This window comes from Girardinichthys multiradiatus, chromosome 5, assembly GCF_021462225.1.
Source record: "Girardinichthys multiradiatus isolate DD_20200921_A chromosome 5, DD_fGirMul_XY1, whole genome shotgun sequence".
NCBI classification, from domain to species: domain Eukaryota; kingdom Metazoa; phylum Chordata; class Actinopteri; order Cyprinodontiformes; family Goodeidae; genus Girardinichthys; species Girardinichthys multiradiatus.
This window is the reverse complement of record NC_061798.1, coordinates 45266457-45292281: the sequence shown is the minus strand read 5'-3', so window position 1 is coordinate 45292281 and position 25825 is coordinate 45266457. Positions and strand designations below refer to the sequence as shown.

At 39.3% G+C, this 25825-nt stretch overlaps 2 protein-coding genes and 1 long non-coding RNA gene across 10 annotated transcripts in view; 2 read left to right on the top strand and 1 right to left on the bottom strand.

The window, feature by feature from the left end:
* Nucleotides 1-25825, bottom strand: part of lrba (LPS responsive beige-like anchor protein) — a 255966-nt gene that overhangs the window by 96205 nt on the left and 133936 nt on the right. For 4 of the 8 annotated variants that reach the window (XM_047366563.1, XM_047366561.1, XM_047366564.1 and 1 more), the window contains exons 37-40: nt 14508-14632; nt 14214-14231; nt 8455-8592; nt 6943-7079 (exon numbers count right to left, since the gene is read on the bottom strand). In XM_047366563.1, coding sequence (XP_047222519.1) covers nt 6943-7079; nt 8455-8592; nt 14214-14231; nt 14508-14632 — 418 coding nt within the window. The remainder of the gene's footprint in view (nt 1-6942; nt 7080-8454; nt 8593-14213; nt 14232-14507; nt 14633-25825) is intronic. The other 4 variants (XM_047366567.1, XM_047366569.1, XM_047366568.1 and 1 more) reach the window with 2 other exon arrangements.
* Nucleotides 4426-6195, top strand: mab21l2 (mab-21-like 2). The gene has a single exon (XM_047366570.1). The coding sequence runs from the start codon at nt 4781-4783 to the stop codon at nt 5858-5860; it is 1080 nt and encodes a 359-aa protein (XP_047222526.1). The 5' UTR covers nt 4426-4780; the 3' UTR covers nt 5861-6195.
* Nucleotides 10409-25825, top strand: part of LOC124868921 — a 37529-nt gene continuing 22112 nt past the window's right edge. Inside the window, exons 1-2 of the long non-coding RNA XR_007038429.1 lie at nt 10409-13330; nt 14776-14867. This is a non-coding gene — a long non-coding RNA (uncharacterized LOC124868921). The remainder of the gene's footprint in view (nt 13331-14775; nt 14868-25825) is intronic.

Genomic DNA, 25825 nt, shown 5'->3' with positions numbered 1-25825 from the left:
ACTGCAGAGTCACACAGGCTGAGATCAAAGGGCTCTTTGACAGCCTCTTGATCTTTTATCCAGTCCATATAAATCAAGGAAAGACTTTTCTGCAAGCGCAGATAATTATTAATGTTTTAACGAGATATAAATTAGTGAGATACAATCAGTTCGGTTTGGTTGCTATAAACACACGCCTTCTTAAAAAGTCAGAAAAAAAGACGCAGATAAAAACTAATAAAAAACAAAGAAATCTAAATCTTCACCTTCAAACATTGTTAAAACCGTGTGATGAACCTGAGCCCTAAAACAAGGAAAATGTGTACGTACACAGGGTAAAGATGGCAGACACTCGGGCCCTGTAGAAGATAGTAAGGGGAGCTGAAAAGGTCAGAGTCCCTTATCAGAGCTGGCCGAAGGTAAAAGCCGAGTTTACAGCTACTTAGGGCCCCCTGCTGGCCTGGAGGCCCCAAGATGTTGAATTTAGACAAGACTGGTTGGCACATGAGGGAAGAACGGAGCGGGAGATCGACAGACGGATCGGTGCAGCTGCTCAGTAATTGGGGCGCTGTGCCGGTTGGTTGTGGTGAAGAGAGAGCTGAGCTGAAAAGCGAAGCTCTCGATTTACTGGTTGGTCTACGTTCCTACCCTCACCTATGGGCATGAACTTTGGGTCAAGAATGAAAGAACGGATACAAGCGGCTGAAATGAGCTTCCTCCGTAGGGTGGCCGGGCACTCCCTTAGAGATACGGTGAGGAGCTCGGCCATCCGGGAGGGGCTCGGAGTAGAGCCGCTGCTCCTCCACATCGAGAGGAGCCAGTTGATGTGGGTCGGGTATCTATTCCAGATGCCTCCTGGACGCCTTCCTCTGGAGGTGTTCCAGGCACGTCCCACCGGGAGGAGGCCCAGGACACGCTGGACGGTCTGTGTCTCTCGGCCGGGCTGGGAACACCTTGGGCTCCCCCCCGGAGTTGGCACATGGACCATACTTAAAAAAAAACATTCATAGTTTTGTTCAAAAATGTCACAATTTAAAGTTTATTTAATCATTTTTGTTGCTCATGTCTGAGCTGGGAAAACCTTTCTGGTACAGTTTCTGGTATAGTTTTTTGTAAGCGGTTCAGTAAATATTAGCCTTTTTTTCATGTGGTTGCTTGTGAAAGCAAAATTAAGCATTGCCCCTCGACAAAAGGAAATAATCTGTTTTTAACAAAAACGTGCATTTCTTCTTAGTAAAATAATTTGCTGATTAGGCTTCACATTCCAAAAAAATATTTTAAGTAAAACCAGTTAACATTATTACTTTACAGTTCATCGTCACGCCACCAGGCTGCTACGCAGCTATACTCCACAAGCAGTTCAAATGCTGAGCTGCTGTTAAGTTCGTGCACTTTATATGAATGCAATATTAAAATATTTATGTTTTTGTGTATTTAATCGCTGCATTTCTACAATAGTCCACAGAATAAACCCAGAGAAACAATAGCTTGGTTTGTCATAAACTATTTACTTTACAATAAACTGATATGATAAAAGATCTCAAATTTTTAACGTCAAATTTTATTTAATAGAATCCAACAGTTTCCATCTTCTGCATTTAATATTGTAATTAAAACTGCAAACACATCCTAAGGAAGGTGTGCAGAGAGGAATTTGAAAGAATATACTTATCTTGTAAAAGTTGGACTTTTAGCTGTCAAATAATACCAGAATCTACAGTTAACATCTGATACATACGACCCAAGTGGCGTTGATTAACTTCTCAGGGGCAGTGAGATTGATAATAGACATTCACCCTGAAATCCAAAAGCCTGGCATTTTTTCTCACTTATTTCATCAACTATGACCACATTGGGATAACAACTACAGTCTCCCTTGTAAGTCCAGAAAAGAAAAGCTGAATCTTATTTCAAAATGACTCCGGTTGTGTTTTTCAGTCTCTTATTTTTTGTGGTTCTAGAGGAAAACATCTAGCTGCCATTTGATTGTTTATTTAAAATCAAAAGTCCTACTTACATATCAAAAACCTTTTCTTTTGATGCTCAGGACAAGTTAGTATGAGACTACTTTGCCTGTTCAACAAGGCAAACTATAATTGAACTGCATCTCTGTGACGTTTTGGTTAACAAAAAGTATCCATAATGTGCAGCTGAGAAATATGCAAGCAGCTTACCACACCATTCTCTGATTTATTCCTACATAAAACACGTTCTGTTTGTCATCTCAAGGAAAACCAAACCAAAGAAGGAGAATTTCAAAAGGTTGGGTTATATGAGGACAAGAAGTATTGTTTTTTTAGGCTGTATCTACATTACAAATAATTAATTCATAAAATGAAGCATAATGTCATCACAGGAGGAAAAGCAAAGACTGTTTAACACATCTGAGCATCAAAAATCAAACAAACTCTGATAACTGCACAATTCAAACTTATTAGCCAGTCTTTGAACACTTCAGCTTTTTCACACTGTTTTGAACCACATGCACCTGGATGCCACATCTTTTTATAAATGTTCTACGTACATTTATAATTATATGAAAGTATTTGTTCTATGTCTGCTGTTTTACATATTAGCGCCACCATTTACCCAAAAATAAAATCCTTGTCAAAACTGACCTGTTATTACACCTGGCTCAGATTTTTTTAAAAGGTTTTATGATGAAGTCCAAAATATGCGGCGACCGTGTAGGGAAGCGCTCATTCATTTCTATGCTATTAAATGTGTTGCTTTGTTTAGATTAGTTTAATGACCTCGCTCGATTACATCCAGAAATTAAGTTTTGGAAGTTATACATGTGTAAACTTTTGGCATGATCTAAAATTATTTAGCCAGAAATGGAAAAGATTAATATGCATTAATTTGCTCTTTGTTAGCATTAATAAAAATTTAAAAAAAAGGTTTAAGGTTTGAAAACAGCAGTACGTCAAATCATCAGGGGCTATAATCATGCTGCCAAACTCTTAGGAAATATAACTACTCTTCCTAACCCTTTCAAGAGCACACTGCCTTCTTTAACAATATTTTCACACAATTATTGAGAAATTTACAATTTAATTGCAAAGTTAGACACTAATTTAACTTAAATACAAAAACATTAAGCAAGAAAGGAATTTCCAAACTCTGCAACAAATTCTGGATTACGATTAAGATGGATTAAGCAAAAACTCAAAGACCAGTCCATTGATTGGAAAAGAAATAACTCGTCTCTTTCACTGCAGGAGTGTATTTTTCCTCCATTCACACGTGTGTAAACGTGTCCCACACCACCGCCCCTTGTCTGTGGGTGACAGTAATGACTTTTTTACTTCACCAACAAGGAGTCCTACAGATGACATGAGGGACTTCAATTAGAACCTTAAGAATATCCCTGGTTAAATTATTCAGCGCGGACAAGGTCAATGGAGATAAACCCACGGGCAAACTAACGCGTGTGTGTGTGAGAGACAGAGACAGAGAGTGGGATCTGCGGTCCAAACACGCATCAGGTTTCTAACTATGTGTTTAAGACTAAAGTAAAATGCTTAAAATGTGTCCATTTGGTTGAAAAACGTCCCACATAAATATGCACGATCATTTCAGAGTAAAATCTGAGCGAATCTACCTAAAGATCTTCTGAGGCCGAGCCGCAGGTGTAATCAGTGCGTCGCTTCACAGAAAGGCATTCAGGAAACATCCAGAGGCACTGAATATTTACAGTTAATACAAAATAAGCTTTTAATTCATATGAACGTGATAAGAAAACGAATCTGAGATTAAGAGGGAGATTTCATTCTCAGGTATAAATGAAGCGAATCCTATACACGTTTTTTTTTTTTATTATTATGACGGAAAAACTAAACTAGCAGTGTCTGCAGTTAGGAGTCAATTTGAAATAAAACGAGAGAAAAATCCCGCAACATTTATCTTAAAGAAAATAACGTAATTATGGTAGATTTCAAAATTAACATAAACCGCGCCAATGCTGTGGGAAGAATACTTTAATAATCTAGGACAGAAAACAGACAGAAAATAAAAATGTTCTTGCAAACACGAAATAAAACATGTCTACCTTTGAATAAAAGAACAATATAAAACATCGAAAAGAAGAGGCGCAGAAGATTATAAACGGCTGTGCAGTTTATCCATCACTCAAAAAGCATTGTTCTCAAAACGGACCGGGACAAACTGTGCGCATCAGACAAAGATCACCTTGAAAACAACGTTTTACTCTCGGCTTTGAGGGTGCGTGCCGGCGCTGGGCTGCACGGTCTGCATCCCCATGTGGAGCTGGGAGCGGCAGGCAGCCCGGTGCGCTCAGCTGCTGCTGCAGCCGCTCCTGCAGGACCGTCTTCCTCACGGCTGCGCTGATTGGCTGCTTCCAATGACAGCTCCGCACATGATTGCAGGAAGGGAAGCCCGACCCCCTTTCACTCTTCTAAAGGAACCATTCATAAACTACACAAACCCAGCTCAAAGCTGAAAAGTGAGCGGGGGCGCAGAGGAAGAGAAGAGCATGAAGAAGAGATGAAGGCTCCAACGCCGTGTTTTTAGCCTTTAACATCGGATGCTGACCCAGAACCTGAATATGACTCACTGGAGGTGCTCCTGAGTTGGACTCGTATTTAGCAGGCTGTTACGTCTCATCCCTATCCGTTTCCTCCTCCTTACACTGACGTCTATCCGCTGCTAAAGCAAGAAAAAATCTCTGATTACACATTTTTCCTCCACTGGAAGCATTTGCCTCTGGCTTTACCGGTAAGCGTTGGATCCGTCAACTTACTGCGACTCTCCGGTGTACAGCCCGGACCTCTGCCCGAACATGATCGCAACGCAGGCAAAGCTGGTTTACCAGCTCAACAAATACTACAACGAGAGATGTCAAGCGCGCAAAGCGGCCATTGCAAAGACCATAAGGGAGGTTTGCAAAGTGGTTTCGGATGTCCTGAAGGAGGTGGAGGTGCAGGAGCCCCGGTTTATCAGCTCCCTCAGTGAGATAGATGCGCGTTATGAGGGGATGGAGGTCATCTCCCCAAATGAGTTCGAGGTGGTGCTTTACCTCAACCAGATGGGGGTTTTCAACTTTGTGGATGACGGCTCTCTACCCGGATGCGCGGTGCTGAAGCTGAGCGACGGCCGCAAGAGGAGCATGTCTCTGTGGGTCGAGTTCATCACCGCCTCGGGTTACCTCTCAGCCCGAAAGATCCGCTCCAGGTTTCAGACTCTGGTGGCGCAGGCCGTGGACAAATGCAGCTACCGCGACGTGGTGAAGATGGTGGCCGATACCAGCGAGGTCAAGCTGCGGATCAGGGAAAGGTATGTGGTGCAGATCACTCCCGCCTTCAAGTGCACCGGAATCTGGCCTAGAAGCGCAGCGCAATGGCCCATGCCCCACATCCCATGGCCTGGACCAAACCGGGTGGCAGAAGTCAAAGCGGAGGGTTTTAATCTCCTGTCCAAAGAGTGTTACTCTCTAACAGGGAAGCAGAGCTCGGCAGAAAGCGACGCCTGGGTGCTGCAGTTCAGCGAGGCCGAGAACAGGCTGCTCATGGGCGGCTGCAGGAAGAAGTGTCTGTCCGTCCTGAAGACTCTGAGGGACCGGCACCTGGAGCTTCCGGGACAGCCGCTCAACAACTACCACATGAAGACCCTGCTGCTGTACGAGTGCGAAAAACACCCGCGGGAGACGGACTGGGACGAGTCCTGCCTGGGAGACCGATTGAACGGCATCCTGCTGCAGCTCATATCCTGCCTGCAGTGCCGCAGATGTCCCCACTACTTCTTGCCAAACTTGGACTTGTTTCAGGGAAAGCCTCACTCAGCCCTGGAGGCTGCTGCGAAGCAGACTTGGAGACTAGCGAGGGAAATCCTCACCAACGCCAAAAGTTTGGACAAATTATAGAACAGCGCTGAGAGACGTTTTGGGATCAAATCTACGATTTCTCCAACTGAGTCTCCAAGAAATGTGAAAAAAAAAAAAACGCAACAAAGCAAACCCTTTTTAAAAACGGAGCAAATTGGGCCACTGCCACAGAAAGAAGAGAAGGTACACATTTCTGATAAATGTAATACATTTCCTCAGTCTTCTTTAAATGTTTTCACAAAGTGAAGAACTTTTTATTTAAATATATGCACAAAACCGTTAAGTGAAAGAACAGATTGTAGCGTGCCAAGTTCATTTTTCCATTATGTGACTTAAGAAGAAATGTTAATAAAATGTTGCAAATTAAATTAAAACTTGGCCTCATGTTTTGACGAGTAAATCTGGTTTTATTTCCCCAATCTCCTCCAAACAGGAAAAATGAATATAGGGTAACGTAACAGGAGAAACAATTAAATAAAAATGAAGCGTTGCTTGGCCAACCTAAGCATATGTTATGAACGGGATTTATCTAACTCTAGGTTTTTACATGTAGGCCTGCAATCATGTCAGCTTTCTGTTTAAAAGGTCAAAAACAAACACGACAAAGATCTCAAGTTGGATTATTATACAGTTTTTATCATTGGTGTTACCAAATTTATTTGCGTTGTTCAGTTTAACTTTCACCTAAATGCAGATTATTATTTTTTTTTTCAATTAACACACACCCACTTCAATAATAATTTCATGGCGAGTTGTGGTTTCAAAACCACCTGTAGGTCAAAGGGGTTTTTATTGAGACATTTTTATTTCTTTGCATTCAAGTTATTTTATAAAAACATATAAAAATAAATAGTTTCTCCTGACCTAGAAACATTATTTTTTCCGTACTGGGGAAAACATTTATTTCACAAAATTATTATGGACGCAAAACAGCGAACAGTTAAACAAATGTAAATGTTTTTTTGCAGAAACCCTCTTCTTAAACACTTTTCCGGAGTTGAACACACACATTTAAAAATGCGCAAAACTTTATTTTATTTTATGAACTGATATTTAAAAGCAACACATGCCAGGACGTTCAGTCTGCAGCATGATCAATGCAGATACACAGCCCTGCTTACCTTTGGATCGATGGCCTTAAAGCTCGGATCGTCTTCATCCACCTCGAAAAAGAGCTCGGAGGTGGTGACCGACATGGTGCCTTTCACCACCGCAGCCGGAGCGATGAGCTGAGCGCTGGTGCTCAGGTTTACTGGGCCTGCAGGACACATAGAAGCCGCTCAGAACCCACACAGCTTCTAACAGTTATAAAAACTTAGACACCATGGGCGTACGTTTCTAGCATTCACGGTTGCTTTAAGTCGAGGATCTTTTAATAAGCCCAAAGAAATTTGCAACACTAATAAATGCTTAATAGTGTGTCTGCAAACCCTGACCCACCTTCATTATTACGCCATTAAAGGCCCACTGGAGCAGTAAATATATGAATATTCGTGACCCAAAGCAGCACAAAACTAAAACAGAAGAAATGTTCAGTATCGACTGTCCGTCAGAGGATTGATTTCGGGCTTTGGGGAGAAGCCGCTTCATATCTCATCAATCTTAATTTATGCCAGTATGACAATCAGATCCCGGCTCAGGGGAGCTGCGAGCCGAGGCTCTGCCCAGCCGGCTCCGCATATTTGCGGCATTGTGTTGCAGATGTGCGCCGCTGAGCTGAGGGCTTGATTTCCCTGCAGAGCGCCGCGCAGCTTTCCCAGATCCACACTCTCTCCTCTGCTAAACCCCGTGAGCACCGACACGTTATCCGTGGGTTGGAATAACATTTTTTACTCCGTTCACTCAAAAGACATTCAATTACACCTGGAGCAGACAGCTACTTAAGGTGACAAGATGAACTGCTGTAGCTCCAACTTTAACGCATTTCTTCCCCTCTGCAGCATGCAGATCACATTATTAGACAGGGATCAACATTTAATCCCATTGTTGTCTCATCTGCTTTATTTAAATAGCACTCTGGACCTATGCTCCAGCAGCTTCCTCGGATTATAATACAATCCGGCTATAAGCGCCATAATATTCAATTAGCCAAATACTATTAAGATAACAGGCATTTTAGGGCAAAAAGAGCAGGGATAAAATTCAGCATTTAATTGGGATAGGTTTTATCAAGTTAAGGCTTAGAGAAGGAAATTCCAGATTTTTGCCAAACAAGAAAACATTTTAATAAAGATTCAGTTTTAGTCTCAAACATAATGTTTAATAAAAATATATAAATCTTTAGTTGAGAAGGGAAAAAAAATAATAATTTAATATTAGCCCTATATTTCTCTGTTGTAAAGAAGCTGTAAATTCAATACGTGTACAGACTTAAAAATAAGATTAATGAGAAAACTTGTATAATATTGTTACTGAAATGAATCAAAACACACGTTTACATCACAGGAAGATGGAAACTTTAAGGTGTGATTTCAAGCATATAATCCTGTATAGAATAAAAGATATGTCCTTTGTAGTAAACAGCAAAAGAAGACTATATTACCCAATGAAGGGAATAAAATAAAGCAACAGGAAAACAACAACAGAGAACATAGGGTGGGGGGAGAGACTGACTGTGAGGCAGGCTTCTGTACCTGTTAGGTTCTCCAGATCTTTGTCCTCTAAGGACGACAGGGTGTCATCGTCTCCGTCCAGAGACGTCTCGCTCTCAGAGTTTTGATTCCCCAGAGCCTGACTTCTGATGGACTGCTTGAGAATGTCCTCTTCAGGCGCTAAAAGGGAGGAGGGAGGTTTCTCTTCTTATTGAACTCTTTTCTAGTGTTTCAATGCAGAATACAACAGGTTTGCACGGTAACATTGCACATGTAGTTATACATGGAGGGTACTTGCTTTATTTGTCAATGAGACAAACATGCTTGACTTTGATGATTGTCTGTGTTTGACAGAACACAGACAATCATCTGAGGCTGGTGTTTTTAAAAACGACTGTAACACGACCATTTTTTTTATTTTTAACATTTAAGCCTTATTCCAAATGAGTTAGATGGAAAACGCATAACTTCACACAACAAATAAGTCTTTGCAACATAGGAACATTTAAACAATGCACACATTTAATTTCATGACCGAGTAGAATTAACTAGTAATAGCTTCTTATAAGGTAGCGGTCATGATTACCCCAACAGTTCACTGAGCAACTTTCACATAATATATGGCTGCTTTTTTAAACTATTTAAAAAGTGATCATTTTTTGCAACTGAACGTCATTTCAACAGGAACAGCAATGCCTGCTTACATTGTATTCAACAGACTTGCAGAGCAACATGCAGGCGGCAAATTGACATCAACATGTGAGAAATAATCTCAAGGTGAAATCCAACCCTAAATGCCTTCTTTAACATACACCTAAACAACAGGTCATTTTCTAAACCCATTTGAACAAGATAAGGCTCTCGTCGCATTTTCAGTTACACTAAACGTGACTTGAGGTTCTGCATAGATTATGTGAGCGAAAAGGTAATCTGCAAACATTTAAAGAGCGATGCAGTTCTCAGCGTTGCATGGCGGACATGATCGGGCAGAAGTAGGAGGTGCGACGATTGACTGGAGAGTCTTCCCTGTTTGTAAACCTAGCTGGCAACAGACCGAGAGCTTCAGCCATTGATAATCCTGTGTTCTAGTGAAAGCTGTTTCGGTTGTCGAATATCCTCGCGATTTTCAGTCGTCACCTGAGACTGAGAGGAGGATCAACTGCACCACAGCGCCATGCAGCTACACTTTGAAATTGCTGGAGGAGCAGGGCTAGAAAATCTCTTGTCATGGAAAATATGCAGCTCACTGATATTTAGAATGGCCTTCCTGTAATTAAGCCTCCCTCGAGGATTCTTTAGTTAGCAGCACTGAAATTACTACCAGCTCTCCTAATATATACCACATGCCTTTGTGTTTGCACCACGCAAGTGGACAGACGACTTGTTAAAAGAACTTAAAAACAGATATGGAATTAAACTTTAATGCACATTAGTTCTCATTTTAATATTAAAAAAGGCACCAACATACAGCACCAAGACACAAAAAAACATCTGATGGGATAAAAACAAACACGAAGCGCCTTCATGAAAATTATTTGACAGAGTAAACTGAATATTAAACAGCATGTTATTGGCCACAAATACATCAGACGTGTTCCTTTGTCAATGAGAAATACAAATACGAGGTGCTATTGTCTATATTATTCACTTGCTTATTATTACATAAGATTTATTTTGTTATATTTTATTTGCATTGTTTGATTTCATTGTACGTGATTTTTTTCTAATATATTTCCTTCTACTCTTCAAATTTATTTGATTTTATATATTTTTAATGCAGATTATTTGTCTATTCTATTTGACTGTTTCACTTTATATAATTTGTTTTACTATTTTAAACTGTCTTTTATTTGTTAATTTTTTTTTTTATTATTATTTTACTAATCTTAGTTTATTTTATCTTACACTAGTTATTTTTTCACTTTGCTAATTTTTTAGAAATTGTTTGTCTTTATTTCACTTTAAACTTTTTTTCTATTATTTCGTTTCCCTTTTTTCCCTTTAAAAGAAAATCAAAGTACATTTTTATTTTATTCTTTTTTTTGGCCTATTTTTATTAAATTTAAATCTATTTTATTAGACTTTATTTTAACTTATACTTGCGTTTTTTTATCTTGATATTTACTCTATATACATATAGAACATTTAGATTTTCTACTTATAACATTGCTGACATTTATGTTGTTTGAATTACACCACAGTGTAGCTTAATAACATAACTTAATGATGACCAATTAACTAGAGTGCCACATTTTTTAAATAACCTAACCAAGTAACTTCATCCTTACCATACAGGGAGCAGAAATGTGAATCCCAACAGATTCCTCTTTTTCCAGGAGCTCCTTTCCCAACTGAGTGGCTCAACTACCTGCTTATTCAACTGAAGGCATGCATGGTCACAGCAATTAAATTGTCAGAATTAACAAATTTGTTTTTAACGGGAGTGTAGCCAGCAGTGTGGTCATGAGGCGTGTATTGATTACCAGAACAGAGACATTAGTCTTCAGGTATTTACTCTGCCACCTCTGCTACACGGGCCCCATACCAGACCGAATCAATCCCTAGAAAAGATGGTTCTTTCCAGCCATAAATACATAGCCGCCTACTCAAGTATACTGGCAGCCACACACTTTCCTGTGGAAGTCAACTTGGCACAGTATGAATGACAACAGTTTCTTCCTTCGTTAACACAGACAGCAACATTTTCTCAACATTTTAACAGAACACAAAGTTCAAATTCTCTCGAGAAATGAAATGAAACATGCAACTTTCTAATTTTAGGATCAGGCATGAAATTTGACAAGTAGCCAGTAAATGAGGGCCCAATCGTATCTTAAATATTTTCTTAGAGAGTGAGACAGTGTTTTTCCCTCTGCATCTGATGAATATAATTACAGCCAGATATGACCTTTGTGCTCTGTGTGAAAACTTAGTCCTGCATTCTCCTCTTGAGCAGCACTTCCGTAACAAATGTCGGGTCGACTAAAACAAGACGAAAGGTTACATCAGAAAATGAATGCCGTCAGCCCTCAATGTCAGAGAGTTATTTTAATGATATATTCCCATAGTTTAGTCAAGCAGTATTCCCTTACAAGGTTGCCATTCAGCAACTGGCTGCTGGCTATTTTTACATAAATTTAACTCGAGGATAAAATATTTTGTTGCGTGAATTTGTCTTCTGCCAGAGATGAATAAATGCACATCAGCTTAAATTATTCTGAATAAAACTAACTAGCAGAGCAAATAGCAGTCTACAGGGGACCCTCAACTCATTTCCCTCTGCTACAAAATGCTAGTTACAAAGAATAAGTGAAATGTCTGAGCACTGTTTTGACTTAGCTAAAAGGAAACATTAAGAACCTAAATGGAAAGGTGAATTCAGAGGCATAGAGCAGAAGGAGAGCGAATTGCTGGACCTCAGGGTCCCTGCATAGCTGCAGCTCCACTGAAGCCATTATTGCAGACCAAGAGTCCCCCAGGATCCTGAGGTCCCCAGCATTTATTGCTGGTAGATCATATTCTTATTGACTCCTGTCACATCTGCCATTAGTCTTTGGAGAAGATGACACATAGAAGGGGACACTCACAGGCGACAGAGAGGACGCTTTAGTTCCTGGATAAAGCCATTTTCTGTGCAGGATAATTCAGCTTGATGGTTAATGTAGACCCACTGTGACAATGATTGCAAAACCTGGTGTGTGCTGAACATCTGCAGACCTGAGGGATTATATGCACTTGAGAAGAGAAATGCAACTCCTGGTGTTAATGCTGGCCTGGGATATTTAGATATTCTGCTCTTATGAGACTGCTGGAAAAATATTCCCCACAGGAAAAATAAAACACGTAAAAAGAAAATCAATGACTGATTACACTCAATGTAAACAAAAAGTAAACTTTGTTTTAATAACAATTCCTACCATCAGTACTATTACAAATTTCAGCCATAATACAGTTCTGCAAAACTGTATTTAACAGAAGGTTAAATTAAAAGTAGCCCTTGTTTTTTGGGAAAAAATTAATAGTAAAGTTTGTTTATATGAGGAATGATTGCAACTTAATACATTTAGGCAATACAAGACCAAGATAACACTATTTTAAATAAAATGCACATTCATCCCCTGGTATGAATAGTCTTAAAACATTCATTTTTTATTGTGGTAGCATAATCCAAAACAATACCAATTATTTTTCACCTCCCCCTTACTGTAAGCGTTGGTGAGATAAAGCTGGGTCCTCGTCTGGCCTTGTTGGCTTTCATTTTGGTTTTTACTTTTCAAAGCTTTCAATCAAATAAATGTATCAACAACCTCGTCCTTACTGGCTGTGACAAGGGCACTGTTTCTGTTCTAGCTCTGATAGATTTTAGTGATTCCTTCAACAGTGTTGACGACAAGATCCCTTAACAAAGACTTGAACACTTCATTGGGATTAGAGGGACTGCTTTGAACTGGTTTAAGTTGTATTCAGCCGATAGATTTCAGTCTGTGCATGTAAATATTGAATCCTCTGTTCATTCCCAACTCATGGAAGGTGCTCCACAAGGTACTAGACTTGGATCTATTATGTTTCTTCTTTATATGACTCCCTAAGAAAATATTAGAAAAACCATGACAAACATATTTATTGTTACACTGATAGGGTTGCAAAAGTCTGGGAATTTTAAAGTTGGAAAGAATTCTGGAATTTTTAAAATACAGAAGGTCGGCCCTTAAGGATTTTAAATATAGCTGGCAAAATACATCACAGTATAATCTTGACTAAAACCAGGGTTCTTCATTCACAGGCACATAATAGACTCCTTGCTGTTTGGGTATTGAGGCCACACCACCTACACATGCACTGTGAACTCCTCCATCGCACAAACTGATTTCTAGAACCCTGAACGCCTGAGACCAGAAAGACTACTAAAGCTGCACAGGTCTGTGGACTGCATACGGTGAAGTAGTTTTTGATGATAGTATTGTGTGAACGATGTATGATATCAATGTCTAACTCGCAAATATAATGCAGGTATCTGCCTGTGACAAAAAAGACATTTTTTATTTATGTTTTGATAAGACCCCTAATTTCAGCTTAATTGCCAGGATGATCCACATCAATTCCCATAATTTCCATGGAAAGTTTTCAGTTGGGAATATTTCCAAAATGCCCCTGCTTAACTTAAAGTTTCAAAAATGTTTCTGGAAATTTACCAGCAACGTTCTTCCCGTTTGCACCCTATTTGCTGACGATACTCAACTTTATTTATCTATAAAGCCAAAAGGAACAAGTTGGCAAGTAAAATTAAAAGGTTTTCTTGAAGATATGGCTCCTGGATTTGCTGAAGTTTTTCACATCTTAATCCCAGCAAAACTGAGATAACTATATTTAGTCTTGAAAAAAGGTAAAAGTTATTTTCTCTGGTATATCCCATTTTGAACAGTGGCTAAAAGAATGGGTCACATTATATTTATATTAAAAGGAAATCAAGAAGTCACATAAAAAAACTGGTTGCTAGGGGTGCCACAATTGAGGCACAAAAACATTTCCTACTTAAACAAGGATTTTTTTTCCAGCTGAACAAACGTACCCAAATTGAAGGTGATATTTTCTCCTCGATTTTTCATTGTAAGATTAGACAACAGCAAAAAAAGAAAATTGTTTTAAGAGTTTTCACAAATCTTCAAAAGGGCTGCTACTAAATTTAGAGGTTTGCTCTATGGTTTGCTAATGCCATGCATCCACTGACAAAAGAAAAATCCCCAAATGATCCTTTATTTAGATGGGAAATAAACAGAGCAGGGAAAGTGATTTCAACTTACCACTTGTATCAGCCACTGCTATGCAGCCATGAAAAAAGAATAAATAAACTTCTTACTTCATTCAACACACAATTCTGAGAAAATAGGTCAGTTAAGTTTAAGTTTAATTTATGTGAAATGTGAACGTGTGAAATTCAAATGTGGGAGTTGTTTTACGGTGTGTTGTGGAACTGTAAATCTTTTAGTGTAACAGGAGGACTAATTTTTATTAGCTTGTACCTAGTGCAATGTAGTGGAAGAAAGGGTGTGCACAGTAAATGCAGAGATAAGCAGATGTGGTGGAGTTGGACTGACCGTGCTCGGCCGCCACTTTGAGCGTAGCTTCTGAGTGACTGGATCCAAAGGGGTTCCTGATGAAGCGACGTCGCCTCCTTAAATCGTCCTCCCAGTAGTCCAGGCGCCAGAACTCCCTCGGACGGCTGCAGCAAGACAGAGGTTGCACATGTGTTAGCAATTACCAGCCAGCATGGTATAGCAGCCCAGCATTAGCACTTGGTCGGTGCAGGCATGCATAAAGCCAGCATTGTGTGTTTAGAGTTTTTCCTTTTTTCACAACCCTCAGGAACCCTCTTCAAAAAGATTCACCGTATGCATGCTGGGACACCGAGTCACTGTAGCCCTGCTCTTCACAATGACTTGATCTCCAACTCTGAGGTAAAGGTATCCCCTCTCTCCACCTCCCTCTGGCTGTTTTTGAGGAGATGAACTGAGTGAGTGGGCACCATCACAGTTGAGTGAACACATGACACTGATCATTTTCCACACAGGTTTGTGGCACGTGCTCCCATTCTGGGCTCATTTCAAGCCCAGCAGGATACCTCTTGTCAGGATTCATGGCTAGCAGGATAAGGAGAAGGCCATTACTAACACAGAGGAAGGGGGTGGATAAGCATTACCAATATTAATCAATGTCTATAGCCTCCATTTTTCTTTCCTGTTTAGATCTCTTTTTACCAGAGTTGGTCAGCAAATCACTGGGTCTCAAGGAAAGGAAAGCATTGGCTTTTAATGAGAAGTTAATGTTATTTAGGATTGCGCATGTATGATTTTCACCTCACAATATAATATGAGCTCAGATTTTGCCAAACATCTAAAATAATATTCATATTATAATTTCAAAACCAGCAAAATATAATTAAAAAATTATATAACATTTCATATAACATTTTCTAAACTTTCCCAAACTAAACAGCAACACAAAGGTTAGTAGGTATGAATATTTATGCTTACTAACCTCCATATAGCTCTGTATCTTGTAAGGAAGTAGCTCTTTTCCCTGTTGATTTGCCATATGGGCTGGATGACAGCATTGAAGAAGCCTCCATCAGTTTATCTGCTTTTATTTTGATAAGCAGGAAGTGTCTTAGTAATGATGCAGCTAGCTTAACAGTGAGGGAATAAGATACTGGAGGTAAATAAAAATGTTTCTATTTTGAAATGACGAACTCATTTAATACAACATTCAGTTGGAGAGACATCCCTGTGGTCTTTAAAATGAAATTACAGCAAACATGAACAGGTTGCCATAAACCCCAAACAGCCCAACGTCCACAATCATCACTGGCTAATAAATCAAGCGCACCCTTTCACAGTAAAATGTGGCAATGCAGCACATAATGAGTTTAACAGTTAGCTGCTAATGACACTGAAGTTGGCATTTGACTGGTAGCTTCCTATCAGTACTAAATTAAAGGGCTATTTCACAGTTTACTAATATGTCTGGACTGTTAGTCTGCAGTTCCAAACCTAGAACACAGACGGATCAAACCCGAGCCAGTTATGAATTGAATATTAACAACTGCTTTACACTTATCAGAGATTCCTTAAAACACATTTCAACATTTAAGGAGCCTTCATTAAGATTGCAAAAACAAAAGGGGAACATTTTCTATGCTTTATTGCATTAATTTGAATAAGACACGGGAGAAAACCAAAACAATTTGTGATTTGTAAAAACGTTGCTCTTTTATTGGAAATAAGAAAAAGGGAGATTCTTCATTCTCCCAAAAATATTGCTAAAATCTGGCTGTCTAGTTATAAAGCTGTTTGAGAATAAATGTGGGTATGACTAATATTTATTTTATTTTTATTCATTCCAGATTTCTATTGAAAAAAAACACTTAAATTGTTGAGTATTTTATGACACACAAAAAATGTCCATTCAGAAAACTGTTGTGTACAACAGTTTTAAGCACAGTTTAAGCAGTCCAAAAAGTGAGTGGAGAGACAATCATAAAATCTGCCTGTTGAGTCCCTACCTAAAGGGACAATGACAAAGGCTGAGGTGGTTTAAGAGAGATTGTAAAATTATTTCCAAAGCACAAAATAACACCAGACTGCATGAATATCATATTAAGTGCATCAACAGCTTTGTTCACACTAAAATAAATACTTCCAGCAATCACAATGAATTTTCTACAATGTAATCAACGCAAGGACGGTGGGTCCTTAATAAAATATTTTGTGCATTCTGATGTAATAAATTAGAAGATCACTCAAAAAGGGAGCTACAAAAGAAATCATTTACATCCATTTTTACAGGATTCTTTGGGGGGAAAAAGCCTTTTTCGTATTAAAAGCTATAGCTTAGCTGTGATGACCTTGCCCTGTTTGAAGATGATTAACCGGGTAAGGAAAATATTTGAGGACAGTAAAAAAAAAAAAAAAAAAAACAACTAACATTTATAGAGAAATGATGACGAAAGGTTTTGAAAGGGACAATTAACTGTTCTCAGACTGACATCAGAAATTTGTTTTATTTTCCTATTCAATAATAGGATTATAATAGGATAATAATTGGATTCTTCTGCTTATTGTCACAACAAATATAAACATCTCATCCTTAAGCAGAAGCATGCAAGATCAACACGGCTGACTTGAAAGGAACACTTTGGCCAGCCTGAGGATCAAACCCCCAATCTTCCAACTGCAGGTCCAAAAGTCTACCTTCAAGTTCGGCTGTCCCTGCAGGCTTACACATGGGCAAAAAAGCCCCCTGACACTGTATGTTAGGCTGAGTTTAAATACATTTTAAATGTCTGTTCTCACACTTAATGACTTCCACTGATCATCAGAATCCGTTTAGGAAAAAAGTTAAATATGTGCAAACAGGAAAACTTTAATACAGGCAAGTATGCAGGTTTTTTAACCCTGTAAACGCAGCAGTTTGCCAAAACTGAAAAACATACAGTCCAAGAATGAAAGCTGTCATCATTAAAAGTAGCTGTATTGTGTCTCATAAAGTTGATTCTTTTAAGACTGTACTGTTTATGGTTTCTGTAGCATAGGCTACAATAGGAGGAACCTAGCATGCTTTATGTGATTTGGCCCTAAATGCTGCTCTGGGCGCAGGGCTCCTCACAAATCTTCTGTCCAACAACAATGATCAAACAGGGGCCACTAAGAGGGAGAGCAGCTTTACACATAAAAATAAACACTTTCTAAGCCTGTTCTTTAAACTTCGTTTGTCTGCTTAATGAAATTCTGACTATTCAATAGGAATAAAAAAAAATGTTTTACTTCCAACAGAACAACTTTTGCTAAAATGTTGAGTAGAGGCATAAAAAGCGAGCATTAAAGAAAAGAAATGGTCTTATGTGTTAAGAGGAATCAAGCATACGGGACCAAAAAACGCAGGCTGGAAAGATGCAGAGTACAGAGGTCTGTGCAGGACCAGATTTCTGCTCAGTGACAAAGACCGCGCTCCGTGTTCGTCTGAGATAGTCTCAAAATGCAAACGGCCAATTCATCATCCTGCCTGCGATGGTATTCATCTACAAAAATAATTATCGAGGCTGTGCATGGTGCGTGGCTCAGAATCAGGAAGCACTCGCATCATCTCACAGAAGGTGGGGAATTGTCCGACTCGCACAATACACATTAATCCATCAGGGTGGAGTAATTAGTCGCAGGGGGTGGGCGGGGGGTCACCTCTGCCAGCTATATTCATCCAGCACGCTGCGAACGGGCGACACTGGAAGTCCTAATGATGAGGTGCCAGCAGAGGTGGACGATATAGAGATATCTGGTCATCAATCCCTGATGAGAGTGCCGCCATAAAAAGAACGTACGGTGCTATACAACCCCCATACTGCACTCCAAGTGTGTTTCCACAAGGATAATAAATTATTCAGAGCCCATCCATCCTCCCAGGGCATCCTTGGTAGAATTTACTGATGCACTATTCTTCAAACATAACAACAATTAAAATAACAAAAGGGGCCAGTGTTGTGCTACAGCTCACGCCAGCCACTTGTGTAATTAGTAATTAGTTTGGTCATAAATGGTGTCTGGAAGGGCTGCTCGATAAGCTCAAAGTGGCTGTTAATGAAAGTAGTGGTGGGAGACACAGGCACGATGAGATTTTACTTCCTATCTGAACAGGTACATCTCAGGGGATTAGAATATCCATTCATTAGCCAGAGAGTGATACATTTCAAGCAAAAATTAGTGGACGGAAAAAGTTCGGTTAAAAAAAAAGTGCAAAAAAACAACAATGGATGTGACAGACCTGAGGAAACTCGTGTGAAAACATTTCTTTCCTCAACATTTTGATATACTGTTTGGGATGCCGGAGTAGTAAGTTTGAAGATGTTTGCCAGCACACAGAGGGAATGGTGACAGTAAAATAAATCTCATTTCCTTTGGCCTCTATACTTTCCCAATACATCAGTCAAAAACTGTTTTAAATTAAGTTTCAGAATATCAAACCAAACTATTAACATGTATGAATATTTATCAGTGGAGGGTTCTGTGAGGCTCTAATTACAAGCAGATATGGTGAAAGAACATTTTGACTAGTGAGAATTATTTAATAAAATGTGTTAATGTTTAATGAAATACCCACCTGACAGGGGAAATTAATTTGCTGAAGTTAAGGGCCAAGCAATCTACAGTCACATTTCTTCCATTATAAACTGTGTGCAGATGTATTTATCCACACAAAGGAATGGTAGAGATAGTTGAGGAATATACAGACAAGCCTAACTTTAAGTGTTCAAAAACACAACAAAGTCCACACTGTCAAAATGGAAAAGCTGTGTTTGAAAAACTAAGTACACCCTTGATTCTTCTATAGGATTTCAGAAAGAAAGTAGCAGCCAGGTACTGAAAGTACAATCTACTGAAACACTTATTAGTAACTCCTCTATTAAAGCAGGAGCTGTTACAGTTTGCTCGTCTGCTGCAGAAAGAGTTTGTTAACAATGCCAAGATGGAAAGGCATCAGCAATGACCTGAGAGAAACAAATCTTCCTGCCCATCAATCTGTGGGAAGGTTTATAACCATTCCCAAATTATTTGAAGTCAATGATTGGCAGGTGTGAAAACAGCACAGTTCATTTTAAATACAATCATCTCGAAGATAAGTTAGTGCTTTATTTACAAATATTAGGTTGACCTCATTCAACTTACCAGAGTAGTTGAAGATTTCTCTTGCAAACATCTCAGTACCAGAGCCCCCCACTTGATGTCCATGCTTCGACTAGTCGTCTTGGCAACAGTTAAAGTTATGGCTGATTCTGTTTCACAGCATTGATAGCATGTACATGATAACATGACCTTTATCATAGCAAGCAGGACATGCAAAGTGGATATGCTTTCATATATCACTTCAAGCGGCTTCACTTTGGCACAAACAGCCATTCATAACCTTTCTGCTAAATTAATTTGGGTACAGTCATTGAGACCTGCATATGCACAGGAGATGTTACCTTCCTACTTATTTGATATTAATGCCAGTTTCTACTGGGAGCCCTCAAATCGCTCAAACATTGCTGGTATCCCCAGGATAATTTTGCTTTGATTTGCATAAACCACGTGTTTAGAAGAATCGAGAGCAGCAGCCGATTGGGGATTTGTCATGTTGAGGAGCGATAGCTGCAGTGCTGGCTCTTTGTCAAACCATGGCAGCGATGGCTTCAGTGCGATCTCTGGGCTCAAATTAAAATGAAACAGGACCAAATACCATCCCGCTGAAATTGTTCGGCATGATTAAGTTGTGCAGGGATGATTTTCTGCATGTGCACTAATGTCTATCCTTCCTACTCCATGAGGTTTACAGAAGCCCATCTACATGTGTTAATTCACCTCAGCTAATGTTGTTTACAAGATTTAACAGAGGTGATCCTGAGGTCACAGACATGGAAACATTTCCATCTTAGCCCTCATGAATGACAGTCCACATGTAATTTTACACATCCTCTCTATTAATCAGAGAAACAACTTACTTAATGTGTATTTCTCACTTAAACCCAAAAGCAATGGTAGAGACAATATTTAATAAGAAAATGAAAATAGCATCGCATGAAAAATACTCACACGGAGGCTCACTTTTCATTAAACCTGCAACTAAAAAACAAGGAAGCCTACATCTTAAAAACTAATACAACATAATCAACCAGTCCTTCCAATTAACTTCAGTTTATCAGCATATTTCAGAATGTAATGTGAGTTAAAAATAAAGTTTGATATTGCGTCTCTACCACCTCAGCAGCTTGTAAGGACCCAAGTACTCCCACATGGGTGTGCTCCCGAATGAAATAATGCAAATCAAGGCCTAATTACCTTTGCATGAAGCTTCCAATTAGCAACAATTACACTGAGTGTTAATCTAACAACAAAAGCAGGTCATTAAACATGAATTATATCAGATTATATGAGAGGGAGGGATAAACATTGTATCAGGTTTTAATTATGAAAAACGCAAAAGTCATTGACTGTCCATTTTTTTTTTTTTTGTGATAACTTTGAATATCAGTTCATGCTCAGATTTTCACTGTGTCATCAAAGAAATGATGCCATTTGTATTTTTGACAAAGACATATTTTTCCTGTGATTTTGACAACATGCATTTAAGGCCATTTATCACAAAAGCAGCGAAGTAATGAGGCCATCCACGGGACTGGAGTTGCATAATTCTGCCATTACTGGCCCATGGTAATATTCCTCTGACCTCTAGCTTTCAGAGCTGTTCTTGAATGGTTTGACAAATCTGGATCCATACACTCCACGCTACGAACATGGCTCGAAAGGTAAACACAGCTGAGGTGCTCAGGGTCAGATAAGCTCGGATGTCGGGGGAAATATTTTCTGTCTGAAGTTTCCAGTTTTCAACACAAACATGGAGGGATGTTTAACATTACTATTAAATTACCTCCGTAATTGACTGAAATTCAAACCAATTTTACTTGTTAAACCTTTGTGTGGCACTATGTCCATTCATGCAAACACTGCCAACAGCTGTTACTAGATATGAAACTTTAATATACAAAAAATATTAATACTTAGCAAGAAAAACTATTCAATAATTTACAAAATACCTGCTTTTAGAGACGTAACATGTGAAACTGGTTAGAATGCATCACACTTTTTATGTCATCATTAACTAGGTGCACTTTTCCTTCATAGAAAGTACTTGTGGTCCAGTGTTTCTGTGTTCAACTTCCTCTTCCCTATACAGAGACTGATGGAGCTATTACAGCCGTTTTTATGGACATTCTTTTTCCCAGACACGGAAAGTACTCCTGGCTCTGTGCTTCTAACTTTGTCTCTGTACTATATAGGGCCACTGATGGAGCTATTGCTGCCAACTTTATGTTGTCTTTGTTTTTTCTAATGGAAAGTACTCCTGGCTCAATGTGTTTGTGTTTACCCATGTCCTTCTCCAGTACTGAGCCAGTGATGGAGCCAATGTTGTCATTAATTCTGTGTATTTTGGGGTGCAGCGGTGGCGCAGGGTTAAGGCACGTGACCCATGTACGTCGTGAGGGCTAAGGACAGCATTAACTCGGACCAAAATGGATTATGTAAAACTGTATAGGAAATGGAACCTTTTATCTTGCAAGTGCCTTAAAACAACATTTAGTAAGAATATGTGCCTATATAATTAAGTGAATTGAAATTTAATTAATGTAGTGAATTCCATTTCGTTTTTAACTGTACACTCAAAGTTTAAAATCTGTTTGGTGTTTAAAATTAGCTTTTTTAACAAAAGAAAAAAAAAGACAAATTATATATATTTTTTAGCAACAGTTTTTTAAAGACCAAACTTTTTCTGGTCCAGGTTTCTAAAGGTGGAGCTGAACCTGACCTCAAACACACAAATAGGGCATATGAAGTAAATCTAGAACCATAACACAAACTGGAGATCTATGAGTAAAGGATGACACTCCATCTTCACAAAGCTGTACTATCTATAGCAAGAAGCACTGGTGTTTTATGTGTACTTTTCTGCTATAGCGGCAGAAGAAAGTGCTGGGTTCCAAAGATAAAGGTGATATTTTTCCTTTTCTTTCACTTTTTTTTTTCGGAATGTTGAAAGTAGCAAAATAAATGACCTGCTGGTCCCATGGTGTAATTACAGTGGCTGGAAGCATACAATCTATCAAGAGGAAGAAGGGGGGGCGGCTGACACGCTGCAAAGAGGTTAGTCAAAGGAGATAGCCTTTGACTAACTACTGGCCCTGAACAATCGATACTGGGCAGATATTGCATCCAGGCAGAAAGGAGAAAAATAGAGCTCTAAAAACTTCCAAACGGCTTTTCATTTAGATATTGATCAGCACCCCTTTATTGTGACCTTGCTCTATGAAGCCATTTACTTTCTTAAGGATATATGGAACTCATAAATCTGATAGTTGCTACAGAATCCTAGCTGTTGGTGAAGCAGCGAGCTGCCGAGGTGTGATGATGTAATTGTTTTTTTTGGGGTTGATGACCTGCTATCATGCTTCCTAAAGTACACCGCATTAAAATTCCAGGTGACCGAGAAGAGAATAGAAAACGAGATGGAGTGTGACTAAGCAACAGCATACGTCGCAGTTCCATAAAAAAGTATTTGCCCCAAAGCAGATTTCTAATGTTTTTGCTTAATGTAATTAAATGTTTCAGATCATACAAAAAATGTATATCAGACTAAGCTACTCTGAGTTTAAGAATCAGAATTTCTAAGATTTGACTTTGACTAGGCCACTCCAAAACCTTAATTTTGCTTTTTCTGTACCTGCTGGTGAGCTTCGCATAAGCGACCTGCTGCTTAACCCAAGCGTGCTTGAGCTTAAGGACACAACTGATGACCATCAGTTTCACACCTACCACCGCCTTGTTTGGATGTCTGTATGTGTTGTTTATATGAAGTACTGTTGCACCAGATTAAATGGTACACACACAGTTCCACTTTAGTCTCATCAGTCAGCAGAATAATTTCCTAAAAAGTCCTGGGGATCCTCAAGAAACGTTCAGGCTAATGTGAGGTAATGATTTAGTTCTTTCTCGTCAGAATTGCTTTGGCACTTTACCACAGATTCCATTTTTGCCCGGTCTGGTTCTTTTAGTTGAATCATCAACATTGACCTTAACCGAGCCACGTTACGCCCGTAGGGCATTAGATGTTGTTCTGGGTTATTTTGTGAGCTCCTGGATAAATCAATACGCTCTTGGAGTAATTTTGGTAGGCCGACCAACTCCTGGGAAAATTCACCACAGTTTCATATTTTTCTGCATTTGTGGGTTTTATTTTTTTGCATTTGTGGTTTTTTGGAGGGCTGCACGGTGGCGCAGTTGGTAGCACTGTTGCCTTGCAGCAAGAAGGTCCTGGGTTCAATTCCCAGCCTGGGGTCTTTCTGCAAGGAGTTTGCATGTTCTCCCCGTGCATGCGTGGGTTCTCACCGGGTACTCCGGCTTCCTCCCACAGTCCAAAGACAAGCTTGTTAGGTTAATTGGTCACTCTAAATTGCCTTTAGGTGTATGAATGAATGTGTGTGGTTGTTTGTGTGTTGCCCTGCGATGGACTGGCGACCAGTCCAGGGTGTACCCTGCCTCTCGCCCATAGACTGCTGGAGATAGGCACCAGCTCCCCCGCGACCCACTATGGAATAAGCGGTAGAAAATGACTGACTGACTGACTGGTTTTTTGGAGTTCCAAAGCCTTAGAAATGGTTTTGTTACCCTTACTCAACTGATGGAGGTCAATGAATTTGTCTCTCTTCAATTCTTGAATTTGTTTAGATCAGAGCACGATGTTTTGCCTCTTCAGATCTTTTAGTCTACTTCACGTTGCTGGACGGTCTTATTTAAGTGACTTCTTGATTTTACAGGTCTGGTCGTACTTAGGCTGTACCCAGCTTTCCATGAAATGTAGTTAATCACAGTTAATTCATGTTTTAACAAGTGGAGGCAGTTGCTTTATCCACATACAGATAAGGTGGTTTGAATAGCTTTTTTGTACTTACTCTGGTTATCTTTGATAATAAAACTTGTTTAATGATCTGAAACATTAAGTGAAACAAAATGGCAAAACAAACAATGGCAAATACTTTTTGACATCACTGCACCTTCAGTTTGTGTGTTTGATGTGCATTTAGTTTATGCAACAACATATCTCTGGAAGCCACTGCATCTATGAGGATTAAAAAGAATAACTGAACCACTTTCCTTTCAGCAGTCATTTTAAATCATTTGCCAAGTGTAATTTTTGGAATCTCAGAATATGCTGCAACACTTCGTCATGATAACATATGGACATCATCAGCTGTTAATATGTTTCACTGTGACACTTTGTTACTATTCCTCACAGGCCCAGCCACTGTACTGTATATACAGTGGATGTAAATGTTATCATTAAGGCCATATTCTAATTCATATCCATGAGCCAGACTGCATGGTAGGGCCCTTGTGGCATGTTATTTTATGTAACCGATGGAACGCACATCTGTCAAACTTAGAACGGTCTCCCCAGAGGTTTAAGGAACATCCTTTTTGTCGGAGTCACAACTTCTCTGCCCCAGATGCACGTCAAAATGAATGATTAATGAAGCCGACGGTTTTGCTTTAAACCCATTCGAGGACTTTGGTGCGGAAGAAGTCTATGAGATGCGGAGGGATCGACCAACTGAGGGCAGGCTCCATTTATGTTTACACTTCATGTTTATGGCTGTATCAAGGCAGATGGATGATCACAACTTGAGCCCCAGCTAATTGGTTTTGAAGTAGCCAGTATGGGGACTAAAGGAAATAACCTTCTCATAGTTGGCTGCAGCTGCCGAGCCTCAGAACATTGGGATACATTTGTGTTTAGACTGCTGGTATTTATAAGGAAACCAAAAAGACAGTTCCAGTGAAAAGAAGGTAGCGAATTTTGAGGATGATCTACTTTAGAAGCAACTGACAATCTGTCCTATTTTACGCAAACTAAAACGTCATTTCTTGACCTTCAGAAAGGTAACCTGGTAAAATAAACCAATGTGACAGATGTGGGGTCTTAACATAACATCTCTGTGCTACTATGTCTTCCATTATTGTTGGAATCTCTGATCAATCCTGTATATTTCTTTACTAAAAATAATTTTACTCAACAAGACATCTGAATACTAATTATGAGAAAGTGCTAAGTTTTACTCGGCTTTTACACAACAATTTAACATGCATTTTACGTGCAACTTGTGATTTTATTATTGACAATGTTAAAAGCAAACTTAGGACCAGGACCTAGATTTAGTTGCTCCTTTAAAAGTAAAAGTTCCATCAAAACTCAAACCAAAAATGTAACAATTTTAAATACAGCTTTGAACAACTTCTGACAAAGGATGTCATGCAAAAGTGTCATCCATCTCCAC